The following is a 25,195-nucleotide window of genomic DNA, read 5'->3' on the forward strand; positions in this document are numbered from 1 at the left end:
TTTTTTCTACAGTCAATGTGAAGTTTTCATTAGTCACTACATTGGAAACATGATACTTCATATATGATTTGTGAATAGTTGCCTCTAGTTATTAAACTTACTTTTGAATACAGTTTATAGATTATGTCTTGCTTATCTACAATTTGAACACTTTATGATTTATGCAATTTTTTTTTCTTTTTTGAGACAGGGTCTCATTCTGTCTCCCAGGCTGGAGTGCAGTGGCTTGATCATAGCTCACTGTAACCTCTGACTCCTGGGCTCAAGTGATCCTCCTGCCTCAACCTCCAGAGTAGCTGGGAATGCAGGCTGGTGATTTATGCAAATTTTTTAAAGACACTATTTAATACTACATATATTTTGTATTTGAGGATTATATCAGGAAAGTAGTGGGACATATGTACCGTTATAAGTCGATTAATGATGGGTGTACATTCTAAGAAATGTGTTGTTAGGGATTTTGTCATCGTGGGAACATCAGAGAGAGTGCTTACACCACTACACACCTGGGCTATGTGGTATAGCCTACTACTCCTAGGCTACAAACCTGGATAGCATATTAACTGTATTGCAGGCAACTGTAATACAATGGTAAGCATTTGTGTATCTAAACATAGCAAAGGTACAGTAAAAATCTTTTATAAAAGATAAAAAGTGGTATATCTGTATAGGGACTTACCATGAACGGAGCCTGTGGGACTGAAAGTTGCTCTGGGTGAGTCAGTGAGTGAGTGGTGAGTGAATATGAAGGCCTAAGGCCATTACCGTACACTGCTGCAGACTGTATAAACACTTGGGCTACACTAAACTTATAAAAAATATTTTTCCTTCTTTAATAGTAAATTAACCTTAGCTTACTATAATTTTTTTACTTTATAAACATCAAGAAATTTTAAAACTTTTTACTCTTTTGCAATAATACTTAACTTTAAACACAAACACATTGTACAGCTATAGAAAAAATTATCTTTCTGTGTATCCTTATGCTATAAGCTTTCTTCTATATTTAAATTAAAATAAAAAAAATTTTTTTTTAAACATTTCTGTTAAAAATGAAGACACAAACGCACACGTTAGCCTAGGCCTACAGGGTCAGGATCATCAAGATGTCACTAGGCGATCGGAATTTTTCAGCTCCGTTGTAATCTTAGGGGACCACCCTTGTGCGTGCGGTCGTGTCGTTGACGGAACTGCTGCACGTCTACTCATGAATAACCGCTTACGTAGAGCCATACTATTATGTGACAGTAATTTAGTATTTTTTGATTTTTAATTACTTAGGACCAACTATGCTTTCGAAAGTTAATTCCATTTAGGAAGTTTATTATCTATCAGTGATAATTGTGAAAAAATATTTTGAACATTTGATTGCTAAGTGGTGCTATACCTTACCAATGCTGCCATCTCCTGGATGCTATTAAGCACTGCAACAATCAAAGAGCTTGCAGTTCTTCAGTGGTTTCCAAAAGTAATATGATATAAATATAAATATGACATAAAAACTTTCATTTTCTTTTTTTCCCTTTTTTATGTTTTTATTTATTTTTATTTTTATTTTTTTGAGACAGAGTCTCACTCTGTTGCTCGGGCTAGAGTGCCGTGATGTCAGCCTAGCTCACAGCAACCTCACACTCCTGGGCTCAAGCAATCCTCCTACGTCAGCCTCCCGGGTAGCTGGAACTACAGGCATGCACCACCATGCTGGCTAGTTTTTTTTTTTTTTCTATATATTTTTAGTTGTTCAGCTAATTTCTTTCTATTTTTTTGGTAGAGATAGAGTCTCACTCTTGCTCAGGCTGATCTCGAACTCCTGAGCTCAAACAATCCACCCGCCTCGGCCTCCCAGAGAGCTAGGATTACAGGCGTGAGCCACCGCACCTGGCCTCCTTTTTTATCTAGTTTGAAAAAACTTGTATACATTTTTTTCTATTTCCCCCATAAAATAGGTGACTATATACTTACTTTCTTAACCACCTACCACTGGAGACAAAATGCAGTAGTGCCGGAGTATAAGATGGGTAAGGTAAATATCTTTATTTTGCTTCTCTAGACCTATATTCACTCTTCTTTACTCTACTTTGTGCCCTAAGAGGCAGAGGCTGACCTATATGGAATGCATCAAGAAACTTCCTTGACTTTTAGCTTTAAGTTGTATCTGGGCAATGGGAAGCGTTGAAAGGAAATTAAAGGGAGAGAAAAGAGCAGAGACAGTATTTATTCCAGCTCAGCTTGCTTCCTATGAAGTCACAGGGCTCAATCCCTCAACTGAAGGTCATATCTCCTGGCAGGGCCCTTACCAAAATAGCTCACTTCTATCTTAGGGAAGTAGTAATCACTTCCTCCCTCTATCCTTCAGGGCCAAGGATGGTAACAGTACCTAACTGTTATGAAAACTAGAGCACTTCATTGTCCCCTGGGGTTATCCTACATTCTGCCCATACCTTTGTAAATGATTCTTTTATTAAATAGCCCTTGAATTACCTAGCTTGAATATATTTCATGTTGGCCCCCTGACCAAAACAATAAGAATAATGGTAGCAGTTAGCTCATAGGCTTGTTATAAGGGTTAAATAAATTAAAACTTAACTAGTGCTTAAATAATGGCTAAGAAAAGAGATACAAATGAAAGCAATTAGAAAAAAATGATAGTGATAGAGGACAAAGATGATCCAATACTAGGATAATTGCTATTCCTTTAGGGGCTAGAAGCCCCCCTAAATGGAATACTTATATTGAAATATCTTTATAGAAAATATTTGAAGATATAAAAGAAAAAAACATTTCTGATATAAGGGAATACCTGAATTAGCAGAATCAAAATTTCATGCTACATAGGAAAAGTTGATACAGAATGAGCAATAAGACATGAGATAAAAAAATAATTCTTTGAGCAAAACAGCTCTCTCTAAAAGGAGGGGCAATAAAAGATTGACTTTATGCTAATATTTAATCCCAGAAGACATCAAAGTCCACAAAGTTCTAAGGAAAAAATGTGATATAGGATTATAGCCAAATATTCCTTGATTTAAATGTTTGCCTAATTTAAAAAAATTCTTGATTAAAAAATGCCTAGAATATTATATTTCACAATAGTCCTTTCCAAGGCAGTCTTAACAATCTGTGACCAATTTATGGTCACCAGTGAATATTTTACCATAATGATAAAACTTATTTATTAAATAAGTTATAAACATGTTAGAAAATCCCTGATAAAATGACAAAATAGTTGTGATTTGTAAATTAAACCATTTGTTTGAAGGCATGATTTTTGTCAAAGGTTTATACAATTTGATGGGGTATCATTCTTGGTTATGATAAAGAGATCCAAAATTTTATATGATGTATTTCCCCCCTACTTGTTTATGCTCACATTGTTTTATTATGTTAATATGGACTCAAATAAATAGGAGTATGCACACAAAATTATAGCCAGCTTGTCTTAGTCTGTTGAGTTCTGCTCTAACAGAATAACTGAGACTGGATAATTTATAAAGAATAGAGATTTATTCTCTCACAGTTCTCAAAGCTGGGAAGTGCAAGATCAAGTCACTGGCATTGGGTATAGGTCTTTTTACTGTGTCCTCACATGGCACAAGGCAGAAGAGCAAGAGAGAGGAATTCTGTGTCCTCACATGGCAGAAGAGTAGAAGAGAGAGAGAGAGCCCATGCCCACCAGCCTTTTTTATGGCACCATTAATCCACTTAGGAGGGCAGAGCCTTCATGATCTAAACACCTCCCTTAGGTCCCACCTGCCAACACTGTGGTATTGGAGATTCACTTTTCAACATGTGAATTTGGGGGGACATATTCCGACCATAGCACACCTATCATGGGCTGAATTGTGTTCCCCTAAAATTCATTGTTGAGGTCTCACCCATACCCCCAGTACCTCAGAATGTGACTGCATTTGGAGATAGGGGCTTTAAAGGGGTAATTAAGTTAAACTGAGGTCATTAGGGTGGGCCCCAATCCAGTATGACTGGTATCCTTATGAGAAGAGGAAATCTGGACATAGACATGTATAGAGGGAAGATGATGTGAATATAAAGGGAAAAGCTGGCCATCTGCAGGTCAAGGAGAGTGGCCTCAGAAGAAGCAACATTTTCATCTCAGACACCTAGCTTCTAGAATTTTGAGAAATTAAATTTCTGTTGTTTGAGCCACCCAGCATGTGGTACTTTGCTATGGCAGCCCTAGTAAACTTACATATCAGGGAATTTTTTTTCAAATGATAATAATAGGCAGGCATTATCACACTCAAAAGAAATCAGGAGTGGAAACTGCTGAAATGAAACAATTAAAAGGGTGTGGAATTTCAGGTTCATGGAGTAAGATGGCTACTTAGGAGACTATCGCATAGCATTAAGAGGAAGATAAAGTCAAACCCTAAATTTTAGCTACAAGATATATACCAAAATTTGGGGATTTTCTATGGCAATGATGATTTTTTTATAGAGAATTTTTATTGCAGGGCTGAGATCATGGAAATCCAGAGTTTGATTCCATGGGCTGATGGATTCCTATCATTACCAGACAGCTTCTATGTAAGACAGGCATTACGTGGCACAGAGTGGGCCTTAACCATTGGAATGGTGCTATCAGGGATAATTTGGAAGATATGGAACACCCAGATGCCTCTCACCCCTCAAACTCTTTTTTTTTTCTTTTTTACTTAAATTTTTTTTTTTTTTTTTTTTAATTTTTAAGACGAGTCAAGTGCAGTAGTGAGAAGGGGGAAAAGTAGTAGAACAAGGAGTTTAATCTGTAACTGACTGTCAACAATCAAGTGAAATAACTCACTACCTTCAGACCAGCCAATCTCTCAAATTCTTAAACAGTCCCTCCAACACTCACATAATGAGTCTCCCTTGCTCCAGGAAGCTGCTCTCCCTGTGTAAAGACACTCTTCTTATCTTGCGTTAAGTTGCTGTTTTCTATTTAGATAGTGTTGTGGGAAGAAGTGGATAATTCTTCTCATGATCCTTTTCCCTTTCTCTTGGGCTAATAACCAGAGTCAGATCCTGAGGGGTCAAATGTAAAATAAGGCCAGGAAAAAAGTATTTATAGATTTAATAACTTCAAGAATTTGACAATTTATATCAGGAAAAAAACCCCTGATGTTATCTGAATGAATCAGTCTAGGTATTTGTGTGTGATATGATATGTGGTAAGACAAATCTATTCCCTGGACGTGAGTGTATTGTTGCATTTTTTTCCCCACTGTGAAATGAGTTCCTTACTTAAGAGCAATGTGGAGAAAACTTGGGATGGCAACATAGAGAGGGAAGTGAAGCACCTGGCCAGAATTAGTTTGAAGCCAAGAGGAACTATATATTGTAGGGAAAAGGTAAGTGGGAGATCCCTAGCAGTTCCCATTACCATAGTAGAAGCCTGCAATAGAACCCTGAAACAGGAGAGCCCCACAGGCCTCACAGACCCTGAGCCCCGTATAGGGAGCTTCCTGGAGACCACACAGCTGCATTGCTCCAGAGAGGGAACTCACACTCCCTGGGACCTAAGCTGCTATGGCATGGTGCCATTTTGAGAATGGAGTCACTGCTAGAGTGCATTCTGTCCTGGGGCCCAATAGCCCCTGGATCTCCACATCCCTGGGGTCCTGCCATCATCCCACCATGCCTGCACAAAGGGCTGCAATGTCACAACATGCCACAATCTCAGCTAGATCCAGAAGTAAAGCCAGTAAAGCTATGACCCCAGCACCTGAGTCCATGCAGCACCCAAGGAACAGGTAGTCCAGCATAGCAGAAGGCCACTTCTAAGACTGGGGGAGTTGACATGCATGTTTTCCAGGGCCTGAGATTCAGCCATCCAGTGCCTGCCACTGCTGGCAACCCACCTCTTTGACTGGTGGAGCCGCCATGTGTGTCCCTCAAAGACCAAGACTGGCACCCACCATTGCTGATGACCCTGCTCCCTTGACTGGTGAAGACTTTGCACCTGGTGCACATCCCCCGCCCCAGGGTCTGAGAACTAGCCTGCCCAGTGACCCCCACTTCCAGCAAAGCTGTGCCACTGCCTCCACACACATTCACAATCTAGACCACCAAAACACTCACAGAAATTGCTGACATTGATTATAGCCAAAGAAATCACACAGAGACTACACTACTACACTGACTCAGAACCAAAGCCAAAGCACCCTACCCAACTGACACTACAGGACACATCTACAGGAAAAAATTTTTTCCTATGGAAGTCATTCCATAAAATTAGAAGTGGTAACTGTCCCACCACATACACAGGTATCAATGTAGAAACACAAGAAACATTAAAAAGCAAGGAAACATGCCACTTCCAAAGAAACACAATAATTATCTAGTAATAGACTCTCCAAAAAAAGGAAATCTATGAAATGCCTGAAAAGAAATTTGAAATAATGATCTTAAGGAAACTCACCAAGATACAAGAGAATAAAGATAGACAATTCAATGAAATCAGGAAAATAATTCATGATCTGAATGAGAAATTCAATAAAGAGAAATATCATAAAAAAAGCAAATAGAAATTTTGGAGCTGAAGAATTTAATGAATGAAATAAAAAATATAATAGAGCTGGGTGCAGTGGCTCATGCCTATAATGTCAGCTGCTGAGGTGGGAGGATCCGTTGAGCCCAAGAATTTAATGCTATAGTGAGCTATGATCATGCCACTGCACTCCAGCCTGAGTAACAGAGTGAGACCCCATCTCAAAAAACAAACAAACAAAAACCCAAAACATAAAACCCTGCAAAACCTCAAAACAATAGAAAGCTTTGACAATAGACTAAATGAAGTGGAAGAAAGAATTTCTGAACTTGAAGACAGGACTTCTGAAATAACCTAGTCAGATGAAAAAAAAAAAAAAGAAAAGAAAAAATTAAAAAGAATAAAAAGAATGAAGAAAGCCTATGGGACTTATGGGACAACACCACTTAGTGAACAAACATTCACACTACTGGAATTTAAGGATAAGAAATGGGAAAAGGCATAGAAAACCTATTTAATGAAAAAAATAGCTGAAAACTTCCCAAGCCTTATGAGAGATATGGACACTCAGATCCAGGAAGCTCAAAGGTTTCTAAATAGATGCAACCCAAAAAGGCCCTGTTTGTGACACATTACATTCAAACTGTCAAAAGTCAAAGACAAAGAAAGAATTCTAAAGACAGTGAGAGAAGATTGTCAAGTCACATATAAGGGAATCCCCATTAGACTAATAGCAGATTTTTCAGCAGAACATTACAAGCCAGGGGAGAATGGAATGGTATACTAAAAGTGCTGAAAGGGTGAAAAAAAAAAACCAAACAAAAATCTGGAAGCCAAAAATACTCTATCTAGCACAGTTATTCTTCAGAAATGAAGGAGAAATAAAGTCTTCCCCAGGCAAGCAAAAGCTGAGGGAGTGGCTTTATAAGAAATGTTTAAGGAAGTCCTACATCTAGAAGCAAAAGGACAATAACTACCATCATGAAAACATGTGCAAGTATAAAAATCACAGGTAGAGCACATGAGCAGATATGCAAATGAGAGAGAAAAAGGAATCAAACCTTATTGCTGTAGAAAACTACCAAATCACAAAGACAAACAATAAGAGAGGAAGAAAGTAACAAAGGATATACAAAACAACTATAAAACAATTAACAAAAAATGACAGAAGTCCTCACTTATCAATAATAACCTTGAAAGTAAACAGATTAAATCCCCCAATGAAAAGATATAGACTGGCTGAATGGATAAAATATCAATACCCAACTATATGCTGCCTGCAAGGCACTCACTTCACCTGTAAAGAAACACAGCCTGAAAGTGAAAGGATGAACAAAAATATTCCATGCAAACAGAAGCCAAAAGCAAGCAGGAGTAACTATACTTATATCAGACAAAACAGACTTCAAGTCAAAAGCTATAAAAAAAGACAAAGAAGGTCATTGTATAATGATAACAGGATAAATTCAGCAAAAGGTTATGACAATTCTAAATATATATGCACACAACACAAGAGCACCCAGATATATAAAGCAAATATTATTATATCTAAAGGTTGACATAGACTCCAGTACAATAATAGTTGGGGCCTTCAACACTCCTCTGTTAGCATTGAACAGATCATTTAGACAGAAAAATCGACAAAGAAACATAGGAATTAAACTGTATTATAGAGCAAATAGATCTAGTAAACATTTACAGAACATTTCATTTAATGACTAAAGAATACACATTATTCTCATCAGCAAATGGAACATTCTCCAGGACAGACCATATGTTAGTCCACAAAACAAGTCTCAACAAATTTTTAAGAAATTGGAATCATTATAGTTATCTTTTCTGACTGCAATGGAATAAAACTAGAAATCAGTAACAAGAGAAACTTTGGAAACTGTACAAATACATTGAAATTAAACAAAATGCTCCTGAACAACCAATGGGTCAATGAAAAAAATAAGGAAATTTAAAAACTTTTGAGTCAAATGAAAATAGAAACACAAAATACCAAAGCCTATGGGATACAGCAAAAGCAGTAATGAGGGAAATATATAGTAATAAACACCTACATCAAAAAAGTTAAAAGATTTCAATTAAAAAATCTAATGATACACAACAAGAAACTAGAATAGCAAGAAGGTATCAAACTCAAAATTAGTAGAAGAAAAAATAATAAAGACCAGAGCAGGGCCAGGCGCGGTGGCTGACACCTGTAATCCTAGCCCTCTGGGAGGCCGAGGCGGGTGGATCGCTCGAGGTCAGGAGTTCGAGACCAGCCTGAGTGAGACCCTGTCTCTACTAAAAATAGAAAGAAATTATCTGGACAACTAAAAATATATATAGAAAAAATAAGCCGGGCATGGTGGCGCATGCCTGTAGTTCCAGCTACTGGGGAGGCTGAGGCAGTAGGATCCCTTAAGCTGAGGAGTCTGAGGTTGCTGTGAGCTAGGCTGATGCCACGGCACTCATTGTAGCCTGGGCAACAAAGTGAGACTCTGTCTGAAAAAAAAAAAAAAAAAAAAAAAAAAAAAGACCAGAGCAGAAATAAACATAATAAAAACTGAAAAAAAGATGAACAAAAAAATTTTTTTTTTTTTTGAGACAGAGTCTCTCTCTGTTGCCCAGGCTAGAGTGCTGTGGCATCAGCCTAGCTCACAGCAACCTCAAACTCCTGGGCTTAAGTGATCCTACTGCCTCAGCCTCCCGTGTAGCTAGGACTACAGGGATGTGCCACTATGCCCTGCTAATTTTTTTTCTATATATACTTTTAGTTGTCTAGCTATTTTCTTTCTATTTTTAGTGGAGATGGGGTCTTGCTTTTGCTCAGGCTGGTCTTGAACTCCTGAGCTCAAACAATCCACCTGCCTCAGCCTCCCTAGGATTACAGGTGTGAGCCACTGCGCCTGGCCAAAAAAGTTGTTTTTTTGATAAGATAAACAAAACCAAGAAACTTTTAGCTGGACTAAGAAAAAAAGAGAGAAGACCCAGATAAAATCAGAGATGAAAAAGGACATACTATCACTAATATATCAGAAATATGAAAAATCATTAGAGAGAGATTCAAGATGGCTGACCAGAGACACCAGCTGCCAGAGTGTCTCAGTAAGAAGGAAAAATTTTGGAAGAAAGAGAAAAAACAAACAAACATAGATTGGGTGTAAGTCTGAGAAAAGAGTGCCAGACCTACAAGAGGCTCCACAGCAAGAAATTGTGGAACAGAACAACAAGGAGCAAGGTATTGGCAGAGATCATCCTCTGAGAGGCTTGAAGTCCAGTGAAAAGGGTAGGTGGAGCGGTTTGTTTCTCTCACCCTCACATTTCTGACAGTCAGTTGGCTTCTGAGCAGCTGGTGAGACTTTCTACCCCCACGAGCCCAAAAGCTGCTGCCACCAGTGAAATGGGAGCTTCTTGTGGACAAAGCACTAGGTTCCCAGTCCCCCAGGGTGGTTCCCATTACCACAGACCCAAATAGATGGCAGGTGGCATATTGCTTCTCTATCCACTATACACCTTTGTCCTCCCCTGTGGGCTTCAGCCCCTCAGATTTTGGCTTGCCCATTCCTAACCAACATTTTCTAACTCCGGTCCAGACTATGGGAGCCACAGGGGTCCAGTGGGCCCTGGGGGATTTGTGTCACCCCAGAGCCTGGATATTCTGGGTGGGCTTCCTTCCACTGAGAGGGACAGTTATAACCAGAGTGCTATCTTTCCTATATCGAGACTCTCTTCTTCCCCTTGCCCTCCCCCACTCACAGCTGCTGAGAGAGACAATTGAGCCACCACACTGAAGCTTCCACAGAGAGTGGGGCTCAAATCTCTCTTAAAGTCCTGCAGTAGACTGTGAGCTCCCTGCTCACTGGCCTTCCCTGGTGCTGTGTGCCTGGTGGCTCCAACAGAGCAGGGCATACCCTGAAGTGGAAGGACATCAGACCTGCTCGAGTACCCCCTAGGCAACTCTGGACCAGAATGTTTCTCCATGGAATGGTCAGGGATTGATCTTTGAGGACATGAGGGAAGGCCTGCAGGCCAGATACCATACCCTTAGGACTTGATTGTATTGCTTGGGGGCACAGAGGGGAGATATGTGAGCTAATCTTGGGAGGTGAGGGAGCCCACATGGGAAGAACTGAGAGGAGAGTGCAGTGTGGGTCCCAATGGCACTGTACTTGTGGAGCACCCCTCTCCCCACAGAAAGGCTGTGCTCTCAGCGCAGGGTGAGATCCTGGGTGGGAAAGCTCCCAGGCTGCAGTGAAATTATGGGGGAGATTGGCTAGGTCAAGCACCTGCCTGCCAGCAGACATTGGAGGGAAACTGTGGAGCAGGGGAGAGAGAGAGAGAGAAGAGTGAAACTCACTCCTGACAGTCAGATTGTGAATCTCAGAAGGCCCCATCTTCACAAGCAGACTTTCTGGTTGGGTGGGGCCACTTCAGCCTCTCCCTGGCAGCTTTCCCCAGAAGCTGGGAACAGACCTGTGAACCCTGCCAAAACAGCTGCATTGCCAGCTTTTGTGGAGCTTGAGGGTGAGCTCACCCATCCCAGCCCCACCCAGCCTCACTTCCCTACCTGCCTCTGTTGTGGTAGAGAATAAGGACTCACCTGGAAGTTTCAGGGGCTCATCCACCACCTGGGGCATTCACTTGCTTCCCTTGAGGAGCTAGAGCTGGTCACAGGTCCCACAAACAACACTGCAGCTTGTGTCTTCTGGCAAGTGCCACCTACTGACAGGGAGGTCAATCTGCACAGCCTTTACAGCATTTATTGACTCTATCATATAGGGTGTGGTTGATTCTCACCACAAGCACCACCTACTATCTCAGAGATTAAACTGGGCATGCTAATATAATTCACATTGTTAAGAAGACCACAGGGTGGGGAAAGAGAAAGGATTTCAAAGACCTCCACCCTCCCTCATTAAAGAGAGACAGGGAATCTGCCAATTCACATAGCTCACCACAGCCTAAAAACAAGCAACTGAGAAAACCACCACACTAAGGATATCTATAACCACGGCATCCATCCAGAAACTAGAGCACCATGGAAGCACCCACAGGCAAAGCCAAAGATTCTTACTCAACATATGGTACATACACCCATATGAGTATGTGTGTATATTCGGGGGAAGCCCTACCTAAACAAAAGAAAATCCAAAAATAAGAAGCAACAGCTGCTCCAGATGAGAAGGAATCAGTGAAAGAACTCTGGAAGTATGAAAAATTAGAGCAAAAGGACACTCCCAAGAGGGAACACCAGCTCTCTGCAACGGATACCAACAAAAATGAAAATATTGTAATGACAGATAAAGAATTCCAAATATGGATTGTAAGGAAGCTCAATGAAATCCAAGAGAAAATGGAAAACCAACTCAAGAGAACTGGAAAAATTATTCAGGAAATGAATGAAAAATTCACTAAAGAGAGCGACGTATTTAAAAAACAAATAGAACTTTTTGAAATGAAAAATTCATTTAAGAAAATACAAAACACAGTGAAAAGTTTTAAGAATAGACTAGTGAGGCAGAAAAAAGAATCTCAGAGCTTGAAGACAACTCTTTTGAATTAATTGAATCAGTCAAAAACAAAGAACAGAAAATTAAGAGGAATGAACAAAGCCTACAAGAAATATGGGAATATGTAAAATGCCCAAATCATAGGCATCCCTGAGAGTGAAAAAGAAAATATACAAGGGCTGGAAAAACTATTTAAGGGAATAATTGGGAAAACTTCCCTGGTTTTGCTAGAGATTTAAAATTCCAAGTACAAGAAGGTTAATGAACATCTGGGAGATTCATCACAAAGAGGCAATCACCAAGACACGTAGTCATCAGACTGGCCAAAGCCAACATGAAGGAGGAACTCCTGTGAGCCATGAGGCAAAAACATCATGTAACTTACATAGAAAAACCAGTCAGTCTAACTGCAGAATTCTCAACACAGATCTTACAAGCCAGGAGGGATTGGGATCCCATCTTCAGTCTTCTTAAACAGAACAACTGCCTGCATTTTGTATCCTGCAAAACTAAGTTTCATACATGAAGGAGAAATAAAGGCTTTTTTAGAAAAGCAAACACTGAGGAGATTTGTCTAGACCAGACCTGCCATGCAAGAAATATTCAGATCTGAATTATACATAGATCAGCACAAGAATCATCCACCTCAGTGTAAAACCATCCAAAAGCTAAAGCTCAGAGCTCATATATTAATAAAATGATAGCACAAGAGGTAAAACAAAGCAATAAGGTGCTACCCAACAGGATGAACAGAACAACATCCCACATATCAATTCTACTAATCAATATGAATGGTTTGAATTCCCCACTCAAGAGACATGGGCTGACTGAATGGAAAAAAAATATAAGCCAAGTATCTGTTGTCTCCAGGAAACACATCTAACCCACAAGGATTCATATAGACTCAAGGTGAAGGGATGGAAAAAATTACTCAGTTTCCTTTTTTTGTTGTTGTTGTTATTGAGATGGAATCTCACTCCATTGTCCTTGGTAGAGTGCAGTGGCATCATCATACATAGCTCACTGCAACCTCTAACTCTTGGGCCTAAGGGACTCTCCAGCCTCAGCCTCCCAAGTAGCTGGGACTACAAGTGCATGCCACAATGCCTGGCTAACTTTTCTTTTCTTTTCTTTTTTTTTTTTTGAGACAGAGTCTCACTCTGTTGCCTGAGATAGAGGGCCATGGTGTCAGCCTAACTCACAGCAACCTCAAACTCCTGGGATCAAGCGATCTTCCTGCCTCAGCCTCCTGAGTAGCTGGGACTACAGGTACATGCCACCACACTGGGCTATTTTTTTCTATTTTTAGTAGAGACAGGGTCTCGCTTACTCAGACTGGTCTCGAACTCCTGAGCTCAAGTGATCCTCCCACCTTGGCCTCCCAGAGTGCTAGGATTATAGGCGGGAACCACTGCGCCCACCGTTGGAGGATTTCTTGAGCTCAGGGGTTTGAGACTGCAGTGAACTATGATCATGCCACTGCATTCCAGCCTGGGTGACAGAGCAAGATCCTGTCTCTTAAATGAAAAAATGAAAAGACATCCTATATTCATGGATTGGAAGAATTAATATTGTTAAAGTATTCATACTACCAAAGGCAATCTATAGATTCAATGAAAATCTTATCAAAATACCAATGATATTCTTTACAGAATTAGAAAAACAATCCAAAAATTTGTATGGACCAAAAAAATATGCTGAATAGCCAAAGCAATCCCGAACAAACAAAAACCAATAATAGCAACAAAACAAAAACAAAAAAAACCCTAACCTGAAAGCATCAAACTACCTGTCTTCACAATATACTACAAAGCTATATTAGCCCAAACAGCTTAGCATTGGCATAAAATCAGAAACAAACACCAATGGAACTGAATAGAGAACCCAGAAATAAATCCACGTGTACTGGCAGGGCGTGGTGGGTCATGCTAGTAATCCTAGCACTCTGGGAGGCTGAGGCGGGCGAATCATTTGAGCTCAGGAGTTCAAGACCAGCCTGAGCAAGAGTGAGACCCCGTCTCAACTAAAAACAGAAAAAATTAGCCGAAAATTAGCCAAACGCATGGCTTGATGCAGGAGGATCTCCTGAGACCAAGAGTTTGAGGTTGCTGTGAGCTAGGCTGACACTACGGCAATCTAGCCTGGGCAACAGAGCGAGATTCTGTCAAAAAATAAATAAATCCATGTATTTACAGCCAATTGATTTTTTCTTTTTCTTTTCTTTTCTTTCTTTCTTTCTTTCTTTCTTTTTTTTTTTTTGAGACAGAGTCTCACTCTGTTGCCTGAGCTAGAGTGCCGTGGCATCATCATAGCTCACTTCAACCTCAAACTCATGGGCTCAAGTGATCCTCCTGCCTCAGCCTCCTGAGTGGCTGGCACTACAGTCTTGCACCACCATACCTGTATAATACAGCTTATTGATTTTTGACAAAGGCACCAAGCACATACATTGAGAAAGGACAGTCTCTTTGATAAATTGTGCTGGGCAAACTGGATATCCATATGCAAAATAATGAAACTGGAGCCCTATCTCTCAGCATATAGAAAAATCAACTTAAAATGGACTAAAGACTTAAATGAAAAGGTCCAAAACTTTGAAATTACTGGGAGAAAACATGGGTTAAATTTTTCAGGACATAGGTCTGGGTGAAGATTTTATGGATAAGACCTCAAAAGCACAGGCAACAAAAGCAAATATAGACAAATAGTATTATATCAAATCCTTCTGCCCAGCAAAGGAAACTATCAAAAAAGTGAAGAAACAACCTGTTGAATGGGAGGACATACTTGCAAATTATTCACTCGGAAAGGGATTGACATTCAAAATATAGAAGGAACTCAAGTAACTCAACAGGAAAAATACATAATTTGATTTTAAAATGGGCAAATGATCTGAATAGACATTTCTCAAAAGAAGACATACAAATGGCCAACAAGTATATGAAAAAAACTCAACATCAGTAATCCTCAGGGAAATGCAAATTAAAACCACAATGAGGCAGAAGAGGACAAGAAGGTGCTGGCTGCACAGGACAGGAAAAGTAGTGGTAGTGGAGACAGTGGAGGGGCTGCCCGGGGTCCCAGCTGTCGAACGGGCAGTAGCCACAGTGGCTTGTTGGATAAATGGAGGATTGATGATAAGCTTGTAAAAATTGGCAAGTGGGATGGATCAGCTGTGAAAACCTCTTTGGATGATTCTTTCAAAAAGACACTTCTGGAAAAGTACAAGTATGTGGAGAATTTTGGTCTAATGGATGGTTACCTCACCATCTGTGTGATTTCCTGTTTATTTGCTATCGTGGCTTTGATTTGGGATTATATGCACTGCTTTCCGGAGTCTAAGCCTGCTTTGCCTTTGTGCATCATATCCTGTTTTGTGACGATGGGGATTCTGACCATTTTTAGCTCGCATCTTTTTCATGGCCCCCAGGAAAGATCCTTCAGGGATGGAGCCTGATGATATCTGGCAGCTGTCCTCCAGTCTTAAAAGGTTCAATGACAAATACACCCTGAAGCCAACCTTCATCTGTGGGAGAACAAAGCAGCAGCGGGGAGCCAAATTCACCAAATCCATTGCTAAGTTTTTTGACCACAGTGGGACGCTGGTCATGGATGTGTACAAACCTGACACACCCGGGCTCCATGACAGTCTCACCACAGAAAGAAAAGTAAAATAGCCAATTCTAAAAGCAGTCCTCTTTCTGCTGGATCATGCTGAATTACTTGGTGGTGGGAGGAAGAAACAGAACCTAGAATGGATAAAATAAGAAATGTTCAAGAGAGCTCTATTTTGTCCTGAAATTTTAGTCTATTCTGGATATAAAGGATTTTCTAACACAGATATGAGAAGTTGTAGCTCTGTCGTGTAGCTGTATCCTCCTTCGTCTGCTGATTGCGTTGTGTGATTTGCTTTTCTGGAAAAGCATTTTTGCTAAAAGCTGTACAGACTTTTCCCTTTGTACCTAGCAGTACTTTATATAGCATAGCCCTGTGCCATGCAGCATTCAAAGACTCAATTTTTAAGAAATTATTAACCTGTTGTTGACTCTGTGTTCATTCATATTTCAACAATTGCCCAGAAGAATTCAGGATACAGCTTCCTCTGTATGGCAGCTTTCCTTCACACATCATTTTTGTAGGTGTGTATATATCTAACTAGGGGAGAACTAAAAAAAAAACACAGCTTTTTAATTTATTTAGAACAGACCTTCCGCCTATTATACTTCGTGCTCTTCACCAAGTAAAGAAGCCAATGGCATTTTTTACTTTTATATCGTTTTCCTGTTGATTTGTTTGTGCCCTTTATTAACTGCCATTTTCTAAACTTTTTTTTCAGTAAAGGGAAAGAAGATGTGAAAAAAATAAAACCACAATGAGATATCATCTCACTTCAGTTAGAATGGCTACTATCAAAAAAGACAAAACACCTCCCCTCCCCCGACAAAAAAAAAAACAACCCACCCAAAAACCAAATGCTGGTAAGAAAAAGGAACTCTTATGTACTTTTGTGGGAATGTGAATTAGTACATCCATCAAGGAAAACAGTATAGAAGTTTTTCAAAAAACTAAAAATAGAATTATATGACTCAGCAATTCTACTACTGGGTATATATCCAAAGGAAAGGAAATCAGTCTGTCTAAGAGATATCTGCTTTCCCATGTTTATTGCAGCACTATTCACAATAGCCAAGATATGGAATCAACCTAAGTGTCCATCAACAGATGAATGGATAAAGAACATGTGATATATACATAATGGAATACTCTTCAGCCGTAAAAAAGAATGAAATACTGTCATTCATGGACAAGCCTGAAAACATTATGTTAACTGAGATAAGCCAGGCAGAGGACAAATCCCACATGATCTCACTCATGTGGAATCTAAAAGACTTGATCTGATAAAGGTAGATAGTAGAACAATGGTTACCACAAGCTGGGGAGGAGGAGAGGAGGAAGAGGTTGGTGAATGGGTACAATGTTACAGTTAGATAGGAGGAATACATTCTGATGTTCTATTGCAGGGTGACTATAGTTAACAATAATTTATTGTATATTTTTAATTAGCTGGAAGAGAGGATTTTGAATGTACCCAACACAAAGAAATGATAAATGTTTAAGGTGATGGATATGCTAACTACTCTGATTCTGTCATTACTCATTGTATACATGTATCAAAATATCACAGTGTACCCCATAAATATGTACAATTATTATATATCAATTAAAATAATATGAGGTGACTAAAAATAAGGGAGTTTAAAACACTTAGCCAAAGTCACTTGAAAAGTGCAACATACGTGGATATTATCTTGGCGAATAGGAGACAATTTAAGCCTACAATGGTGGTTCTAGCAGAAGAATTGCAAGCAAGGAGGGCAAATTCACATCCAGAATAAGAGTGTATTTCAGTGAAGACTGTTTTCTTCTCTTTCCATGATAGAAGGAGTGCAATAAAATCAATCTGTCACCAAGTGATTAACTGATCCCTCTGGGGAATGCTACCCGATGTCATATTGGAGACTTAAAGCTAGTCTCTACCTATCCATAGGTCGAGCACTTAGAACTGGTAGTAGCCAGATTAGTCTTTGTGAGAGGGATGTTCATATTGTTAAGTCCATACATACTCTCTACTCTTGCCACTTAGTATGTGAGCTCAGTGAGCAAGGAAGAGGGTTCCCAGGGAAAGGGGCTGACTGAAATTCACACATCGTGTCAACTTGCCCACCTGATTGTTGAGAGATTTTTCTCATGTGGTGCCCTTTGGTGAGTAATTACATAAGACCCCAAAATACTCATGCTTGTGTTCTTTCTGAAAATTTCAGCCACATATCTCTTTCTCCTATAGCTTCTTATGAATGATGTTTTCTTTCTTTTTTTTTTTTTTTGAGACAGAGTCTCACTTTGTTGCCCAGGCTAGAGTGAGTGCCGTGGCATCAGCCTAGCTCACAGCAACCTCAGACTCCTGGGCTTAAGCGATCCTACTGCCTCAGCCTCCCGAGTAGCTGGGACTACAGGCATGAGCCACCATGCCCGGCTAATTTTTTTGTATATATATTTTTAGTTGGCCAGATAATTTCTTTCTATTTTTAGTAGAGACGGGGTCTCACTCTTGCTCAGGCTGGTCTCGAACTCCTGACCTCGAGCGATCCACCCGCCTTGGCCTCCCAGAGCTAGGATTACAGGCGTGAGCCACTGCGCCCGGCCATGAATGATGTTTTAATCCTTTTCCCTTCAGCAATCACTGCCCATGAATTAATGTAGCCATCTCTCTGTCCAGACAAGATACTTGACTGATTGTACTGCTTGAAGTTCTGCTCACTGGCAGACTTTCCCTTAACTCTTGTCTTTAGGGACATTGCATTACACAGTAATACTGCAGCAATGAATGAATTTTCAGTTTATGCAAGCATTTAGTGTGAAACCATCTAGAAACTTATGTTTAGTTTAGTGGTCATAGAAAATTTTCCGTGAGGCCGTGCATGTGTATTGGGGGGAGGCAATGAAGCAGGAATAGGTGTCCTGAGAATCTGCCACCACCTGTTCAAGCAACCAAGTTATGCCCTCAGTACCTTTTTGAGACTAAGATAATATATACTATTAATATTTCCACCTGGTGATGAATTGGCTGCTGTGTCTGTTCAACATGCAATTTGTGATGGGCAGTTCATTTCCCGTGGTCATTTGAGGACTGATGATCAGGCATTTTAATCTTTTTTTTTTTTTTTGAGACAGAGTCTCACTCTGTTGCCCGGGCTAGAGTGAGTGCCGTGGCGTCAGCCTAGCTCACAGCAACCTCAAACTCCTGGGCTCAAGCGATCCTACTGCCTCAGCCTCCCGAGTAGCTGGGACTACAGGCATGCGCCACCATGCCCGGCTAAAAATTTATTTCTATTTTTTTAGTAGAGACGGGGTCTTGCTCTTGCTCAAGCTAGTCTCGAACTCCTGACCCCGAGCGATCCACCCGCCTCGGCCACCCAGAGGGCTAGGATTACAGGCGTGAGCCACCGCGCCCCGCGCCCGGCCAGGCATTTTAATCTTTTTCAGGACTCAGTAGAACTTCAGGACATGTTTCTCCAAAGAAGAAATGTTATCTGCAGAAGAAAGCATGGCTTTACTCTAAAACCTTAAATGGCTACATTATGATTCTTCTATTGCCACTTTCTAGTGGCTCTGAATAGCATTCTGTCTGTTGTAAAAGGTGACTGTCATTGGATCTGCTAGGTCATAAGGCCCAGGTGTCAGAACAGTTTTTTATTAATAGTTTCATCCAGGACCGGTTGCAGAGCTTTTTGTTACTTGTGGGCCCATTCGTACTGGCAGCACACTCGAATATCTATTTATTGCCCACCAAATCAAGACAGACCCCAAACATGCCGTGTCTCCTTTTTCTCTGTGTGAAGTGCAATGTCATCTATCATGCTGAGTGGAACAGTTTCAGATCTGGTTTCTTTAATGGAATGAATCGATACAGCCCCTGGCATCTAGTATGCAGCTAATCATGTGTTATATGCTTATTTCTGTATATCAATGTGTAAGGAGCAATTATTAAGAACAGTTTTCTTTCTCCTGGTAGAGTCAGCAATATACTTTCATGGTCTTTGCTCAGGTGTGTAAGTCAATTTTCTTGCTCTCTGCCACAATCTAATCCAGGTGCCAGCAAATAGCAACCCACAAACCAAATTCATCCTGATACTTATTTTTGTACCATTCAAAAGCTAAGAATGGTTTTTATATTTTTAAATGGTTGACAAAAGCCAAACATTAAATAATATTTCAAGATATATAAGAATTGTATGAAATTCAAATTTCACTGTCTGTAAATGAAGTGTTATTAGAACATAGGCATACTCATTTATTCATGTATTATCTGTGACTGTTTTCACATTACAGAGTTGAATAGTTACAGTATAGACTATGTGGCCCACAAAGCCTAAAATATTCAGCATCTAGCTCTTTACAGAAAATATCGACCTCTGATCTAATTCACAGAGACCTTGATTATATAGAAATACCACAGAACATTGTGCCAGCCCACTTAATTCATTTTATGATAATCTGTAGTCATTCTCCACAATACTTCTGCCTTCTGAACATGCCATACAGGCAAGTTAAGTGGTAATATACTAGAAATCACTGCCCTAGAATCTTTCAAGTTTTTGATGTTAGCACTAATCTGTGATATTTCCCCAGGGAATTTTAAGACATAATAAAAATAATTAGTTAGAAATAGTTATGTAGAGCATAACAATAATTTAAATATGTTTGTATGTATATATACACATAAATATATATATTACACTATTAAAATGGTTATTATTTGGTCATGTAATTATGGCTAATTATTTTTATCTTTGTACTTTTTTTATATTTCATTTCTTACAGTGAGAATATGTTTCTTTACAGTCATAAAAAAATCTAGTTTGTTTTTGTGTGGATCACTGTTAAAGTCGGAATACTAAATTTATCTAGTGGAGATCTCTAAATTTAATTCTGAGAATAGTTGTACCAAAACTAACCTCAGCAGATGTAAACATTTGAATCAAAAGTCACTGTACCAATTTCACAACTATTTCAATTAGCTCATTATTTTAATCTTATTCTTGAATTAAATATTTGAATTCATACACATCTGGTCTTTCTTATCATACATATATTTACAAAGAGAATTCTAAAAGCCCTAACTTTTCAGTAGACGAAAATTAATTAATGGAACCTATTTGTAAATACCTCCCAAACTAGTGTTCATAATGTATGAAACATGTAGCACTAAACTAACTGGACAACTCAGCAATGTTGTGTTCAATCACTGTGTTATCAAGGAAGATGCTTTGCCACTGGCCTCTCGTGGTGAAGCAGAGTGCGTGTGAATGCTCAGTCACCACACAGTCCTAGACACCCCTCTGAGCACTACCACTGTCTAGAGCTAATTGAACAAAGAAAAAAAATCATGGATCTTTGTTTTTCTTCTTTAAAGTTTTCTTGTCTTTTTTTTTTGAGACAGAGTCTCACTCTGTTGCCCAGACTAGAGTGCCGTGGCGTCAGCCTAGCTCACAGCAACCTCAAACTCCTGGGCTCAATCGATCCTCCTGCCTCAGCCTCCCCAGTAGCTGGGACTACAGGCATGCGCCACCATGCCAGCTAATTTTTTCTCTGTATATTTTTAGTTGTCCATATAATTTCTTTCTATTTTTAGTAGAGACGGGGTCTCGCTCTTGCTCAGGCTGGTCTCGAACTCTTGAGCTCAAACAGTCCACCCGTCTCGGCCTCCCAGAGTGCTAGGATTACAGGTGTGAGCCACCGCGCCCGGCCTAAAGTTTTCTTAAGCCTCTGTCTTTTGAGGTTTTAATATTCTAGGTTGAAAATCACAGTTCACTCCTTGAGTCCATTGATTTTACTGATGACCAGCACAGGGGCTACAAAGCCAAAAGTATGAAGACTTGTAACACGTGCTTTCTTCAAGAGTGTATGTGTTGGAAGTCTTTTCTCATTCAGGTATGCGGACTGGTGTTCATGGTGGGAATGAAAGCAAGGTGCTGTTGGGGAGGGTAAGTTCAGGGAAAGACTCTGACCACTTGCAGATGACAGGGCCTTAGACACAAATTATCTGACTTGAGAAACCCTTCCACAAACCCTTATATTTTGGGGGAAAAATGAGTAGGAACAGGAAAGGAGCACTGGGCTGGGTTTAGCCATCATTGGTTTCAGCTAGACTCTGCTATTAATAATAAGTACATGTGTGAACTTGAGCTATCCCTTAACTTCATTTTGCATCAGCTTTTCTATGTTCAAAAGGTGGGAAGAATCAAATGCTCTCTAGGGCATGTTAGCACCCCTGTTCTTCTGAATGCCTACCCGGATTTACCTCTCTCTAATGCTAACCGTGCTGTGTTCCGATTACTGGTACACTGGTTGTCACCCACACCTCAATCTCCCTCCCACCCCCTGCCCGCACCACCAAACTAAGCTGCTTGAAATCAGGACCATGGCTCATTTAGTTTTGTATTCCCAGCATTCAGTAACTGGCATGGGCAGGGCATGCCAAAATGCAATCTATATAAATGAGCAATTTGTGAAGACTGTGGTCTGTGGGGACTCTAGTCAAAGGCTAGCTCTTCCTGAGGACTGGGTATAATTGGCAAAAGAGGAAGAAAGGGAACACATTTCTACTGAGCTTCTATATTTAGCTGTTAAATATTTTTATCTGATACATCTAAGATATGACATGGGTATAAATATTATCATTTCACAGCATATGGAGTGTGTAATTTGCCTCAGCAAGTGGCCAACTCTGATTATTAAACTCAAGTTCTTCTTACTCTAATATGCCATTAGTGGCAATAATTCGTGGCATGGCCTCCATAGAACAAGGGTATTGTTATAGATTTAGGAAAATCTTAATAGAACCTAGGAGTGTTGGACTGGAAAAAGCTTTTTGAGACCCTGTCTATGTAAAGTTTACTTCAGCAGCGTCCTTATTGATAGTATTTATTCCTACAGTTTCAGAAAGGGGCTTGATGCAGGGGATGGAAGGATGGCAGAATAAATTTAGTGTATTTTACCATTAAGGCTTTTTTTCTTGTACCTTTCCTCTTTCCTCAGTGCTTTAGAAAAGTCTTATTCTGTGTTTATGTAAATATTTCTGTATCTGCCTTGACTCAGACTCTATATCTTCTATACCTTGTTCCAACACGGTGTACCAAGTAGATGTTCAATAAATGCTTGTTGAACAAGCCTATCCTCTTTTCCAAATTTATCTTACAATCTTCTTTAAACCTTTTTATTTATGGGAATTCCTTCTCTTCCAAGTAGAGAGGGGTAGCATCAAGGAGATCTAAAAGGATAACAATAATATTTTGTGGGATCGTAGTGTGGTGGTGTGCTGTCCAGACCCCCCCTTCAATGAAGGATTGTTGCCCCAACTACTGGGAGTGTTGCCAACGGACAGCCTTCAGCTGACAGTGTCTTCAGGGACCATGTCACCTGTATGTGTGACCAAGGTCACACCCTTCCCGGGGCAGCCCACATTCAATGATGTGGTAGAGGTGTAAGGGCCCACTGTTTTAGTCCATTGTGGGACAACTCATAGCCTATTTCAGTGACCGGACCATAGCAGACAGGTGGTAAATATCGCACGATTTAAACTGCAAAAATCCCAGCAATGTGTGTGAGTGATAATTTTATTATCATTATTTTTCAACAAATGAGGAAACTGAAGCTCATTTAAGGCCAAAGTCATAGAGCTTATAAATCCAGAGTATTTTACAATTTTTGAAAAGCACACTTGTTTTTAAGAGTATTTAAAATGCATCTTTCTTTCTTCTTTTGCATTGATTATCCATGCATTAAGATATTTGTATTGTTCTTTGTCTAATACCTTATTTCCTTCTCCTCAATTATTCATAACTCAGAAGACTCTAATAGCTTTTTTTTTTTTTTTTTTTTAAACAGAGTCTCACTTTGTTGCCCGGGCTAGAGTGAGTGCCGTGGCATCAGCCTAGCTCACAGCAACCTCAAACTTCTGGGCTTAAGCGGTCCTCCTGCCTCAGCCTCCCGAGTAGCTGGGACTGACTACAGGCATGTGCCACCATGCCTGGCTAATTTTTTCTATATATGTTTTTAGTTGTCCAGATAATTTTTATCTCTATTCTTAGTAGAGACAGGGTCTCGCTCTTGCTCAGGCTGGTCTCGAACTCCTGATCTCGAGCGATCCACCCTCCTCGGCCTCCCAGAGTGCTAGGATTACAGGCATGAGCCACCGCGCCCGGCCAGAAGACTCTAATATCTTTTTAAAATTCATTTATGTCTTCTGAGTTGTAAATGATAAAGAACTGCCAATGACCCTGAAATATAATTGTCCAGCCTATTGACTATGGCCCTGGGAATGTCAACTTATTCCAAATTGATATTCAAGTCAATTTATCAAACATTTGAGCCACACTAGATAGTTTATGCTAACAACGTGACTTGTGGTGGGGACTGTGGGCCGTGCTAAATTGAGTAAGTTCAGTCATGTGGGTTCCCTATGCCTACGTGACCAGTCCCTAATAGAAACCCTGGACACCAAGACTCAGGTGAGCTTCTCTGGTGAGCAATACTCCACGTATGTTGCCACACATTGCTGCTGGGAGAATTAAGTGCTGTCTGTGTGGCTCCACATGGAAAGGAAAGCTAGAAGTGTATTCCTGTCTCTCCTGGACTCCTTTTTTTGCTGGTTTAAATATTTATCCTTTCATTGTAATAAACAATATGAGTTTAACATATTTTTTTAAGTTATGTGAATCCTTCTAGTGAATTCTTGAACCTGAGGGTGGTCTCGGGAAGCCCCATCACAGTTGCTTAGTAAAGGTATGGACTTTGGGATTGTCAACACAGGTTTCAAACCTGACTCTTAATGCTGGCTGTGTGATCTTGATCAAGTTAGTCAATCAAATTGCTCCTCTATTTTTGCATAACTAAAACTAGCAGAATAACATCCACATTGCAGTGTTGGTGTGAGGATTCAATAGATAATGTAAGAAAGGTGCCTGGTATGTATTTAATGAAAGGTAGCTATTCTATCACATTGGGGTAAGGGGTGGAGGAATACAAAAATTGAGAAATATTCTAGTGAGGGGGAAGATCCTTGTCTTGAGGATTAGGAAGAAATTAGATTATTTTTGACTTGGTCTACTCATTGTAGACTGACAACTGGTTCAGTCAGCCATACAAACTGTCCCTCCTACTCATGGGCACTGCTATCCTGGGGTAGGGACAGGACAGACAAAGAAGGAAAAGATTTTTCTACCTGGATCTAAAGATATATCTAAGATTTATATACATGCAATTAGCCTATATCTCTCTCTTTCATCACATCAGTAGTAGTAGTTGGACCTTTATCAGGGTATAGCTGGTCTTTTGTGACTCTTTAATTACTCATTCAAGACAGCCCCAGATGTTCCCTTTAACTTTATTTTGCTTGAGTAACAACATTGGCATGCAGGGGGACACCATGAGATTGGCCTCTGCTTCCCCTCCTTTCCAACTCCCTACACACACATACACACACACACACACACACACACACACACACACACACACACTGGGCCAAGCGGAGCCCTGCCTAGGGAACGGCAAGGGAGGACATGGAGTTGAATCTGTGCTATTAGGATAAGAATTTCCAAACATCGAAGTCAGGCCAGATTATTTTTCATTTAAAGATTTCAAT

At 40.0% G+C, this 25,195-nt stretch overlaps 1 protein-coding gene across 1 annotated transcript in view; it reads left to right on the top strand.

Moving 5' to 3' along the window:
* The window catches only part of LOC123640588 (signal peptidase complex subunit 2-like), a 28,840-nt gene extending 13,133 nt beyond the window's left edge, over nucleotides 1-15,707 (top strand). The window contains 2 exon segments of the mRNA XM_045555183.1: nucleotides 14,990-15,399; nucleotides 15,401-15,707. Coding sequence (XP_045411139.1) covers nucleotides 14,990-15,399; nucleotides 15,401-15,668 — 678 coding nt within the window. The 3' untranslated portion in view covers nucleotides 15,669-15,707.
* Nucleotides 15,708-25,195: the final 9,488 nt, after the last annotated feature.

This window comes from Lemur catta, chromosome 6 (genome assembly GCF_020740605.2).
Source record: "Lemur catta isolate mLemCat1 chromosome 6, mLemCat1.pri, whole genome shotgun sequence".
Classification (NCBI taxonomy): domain Eukaryota; kingdom Metazoa; phylum Chordata; class Mammalia; order Primates; family Lemuridae; genus Lemur; species Lemur catta.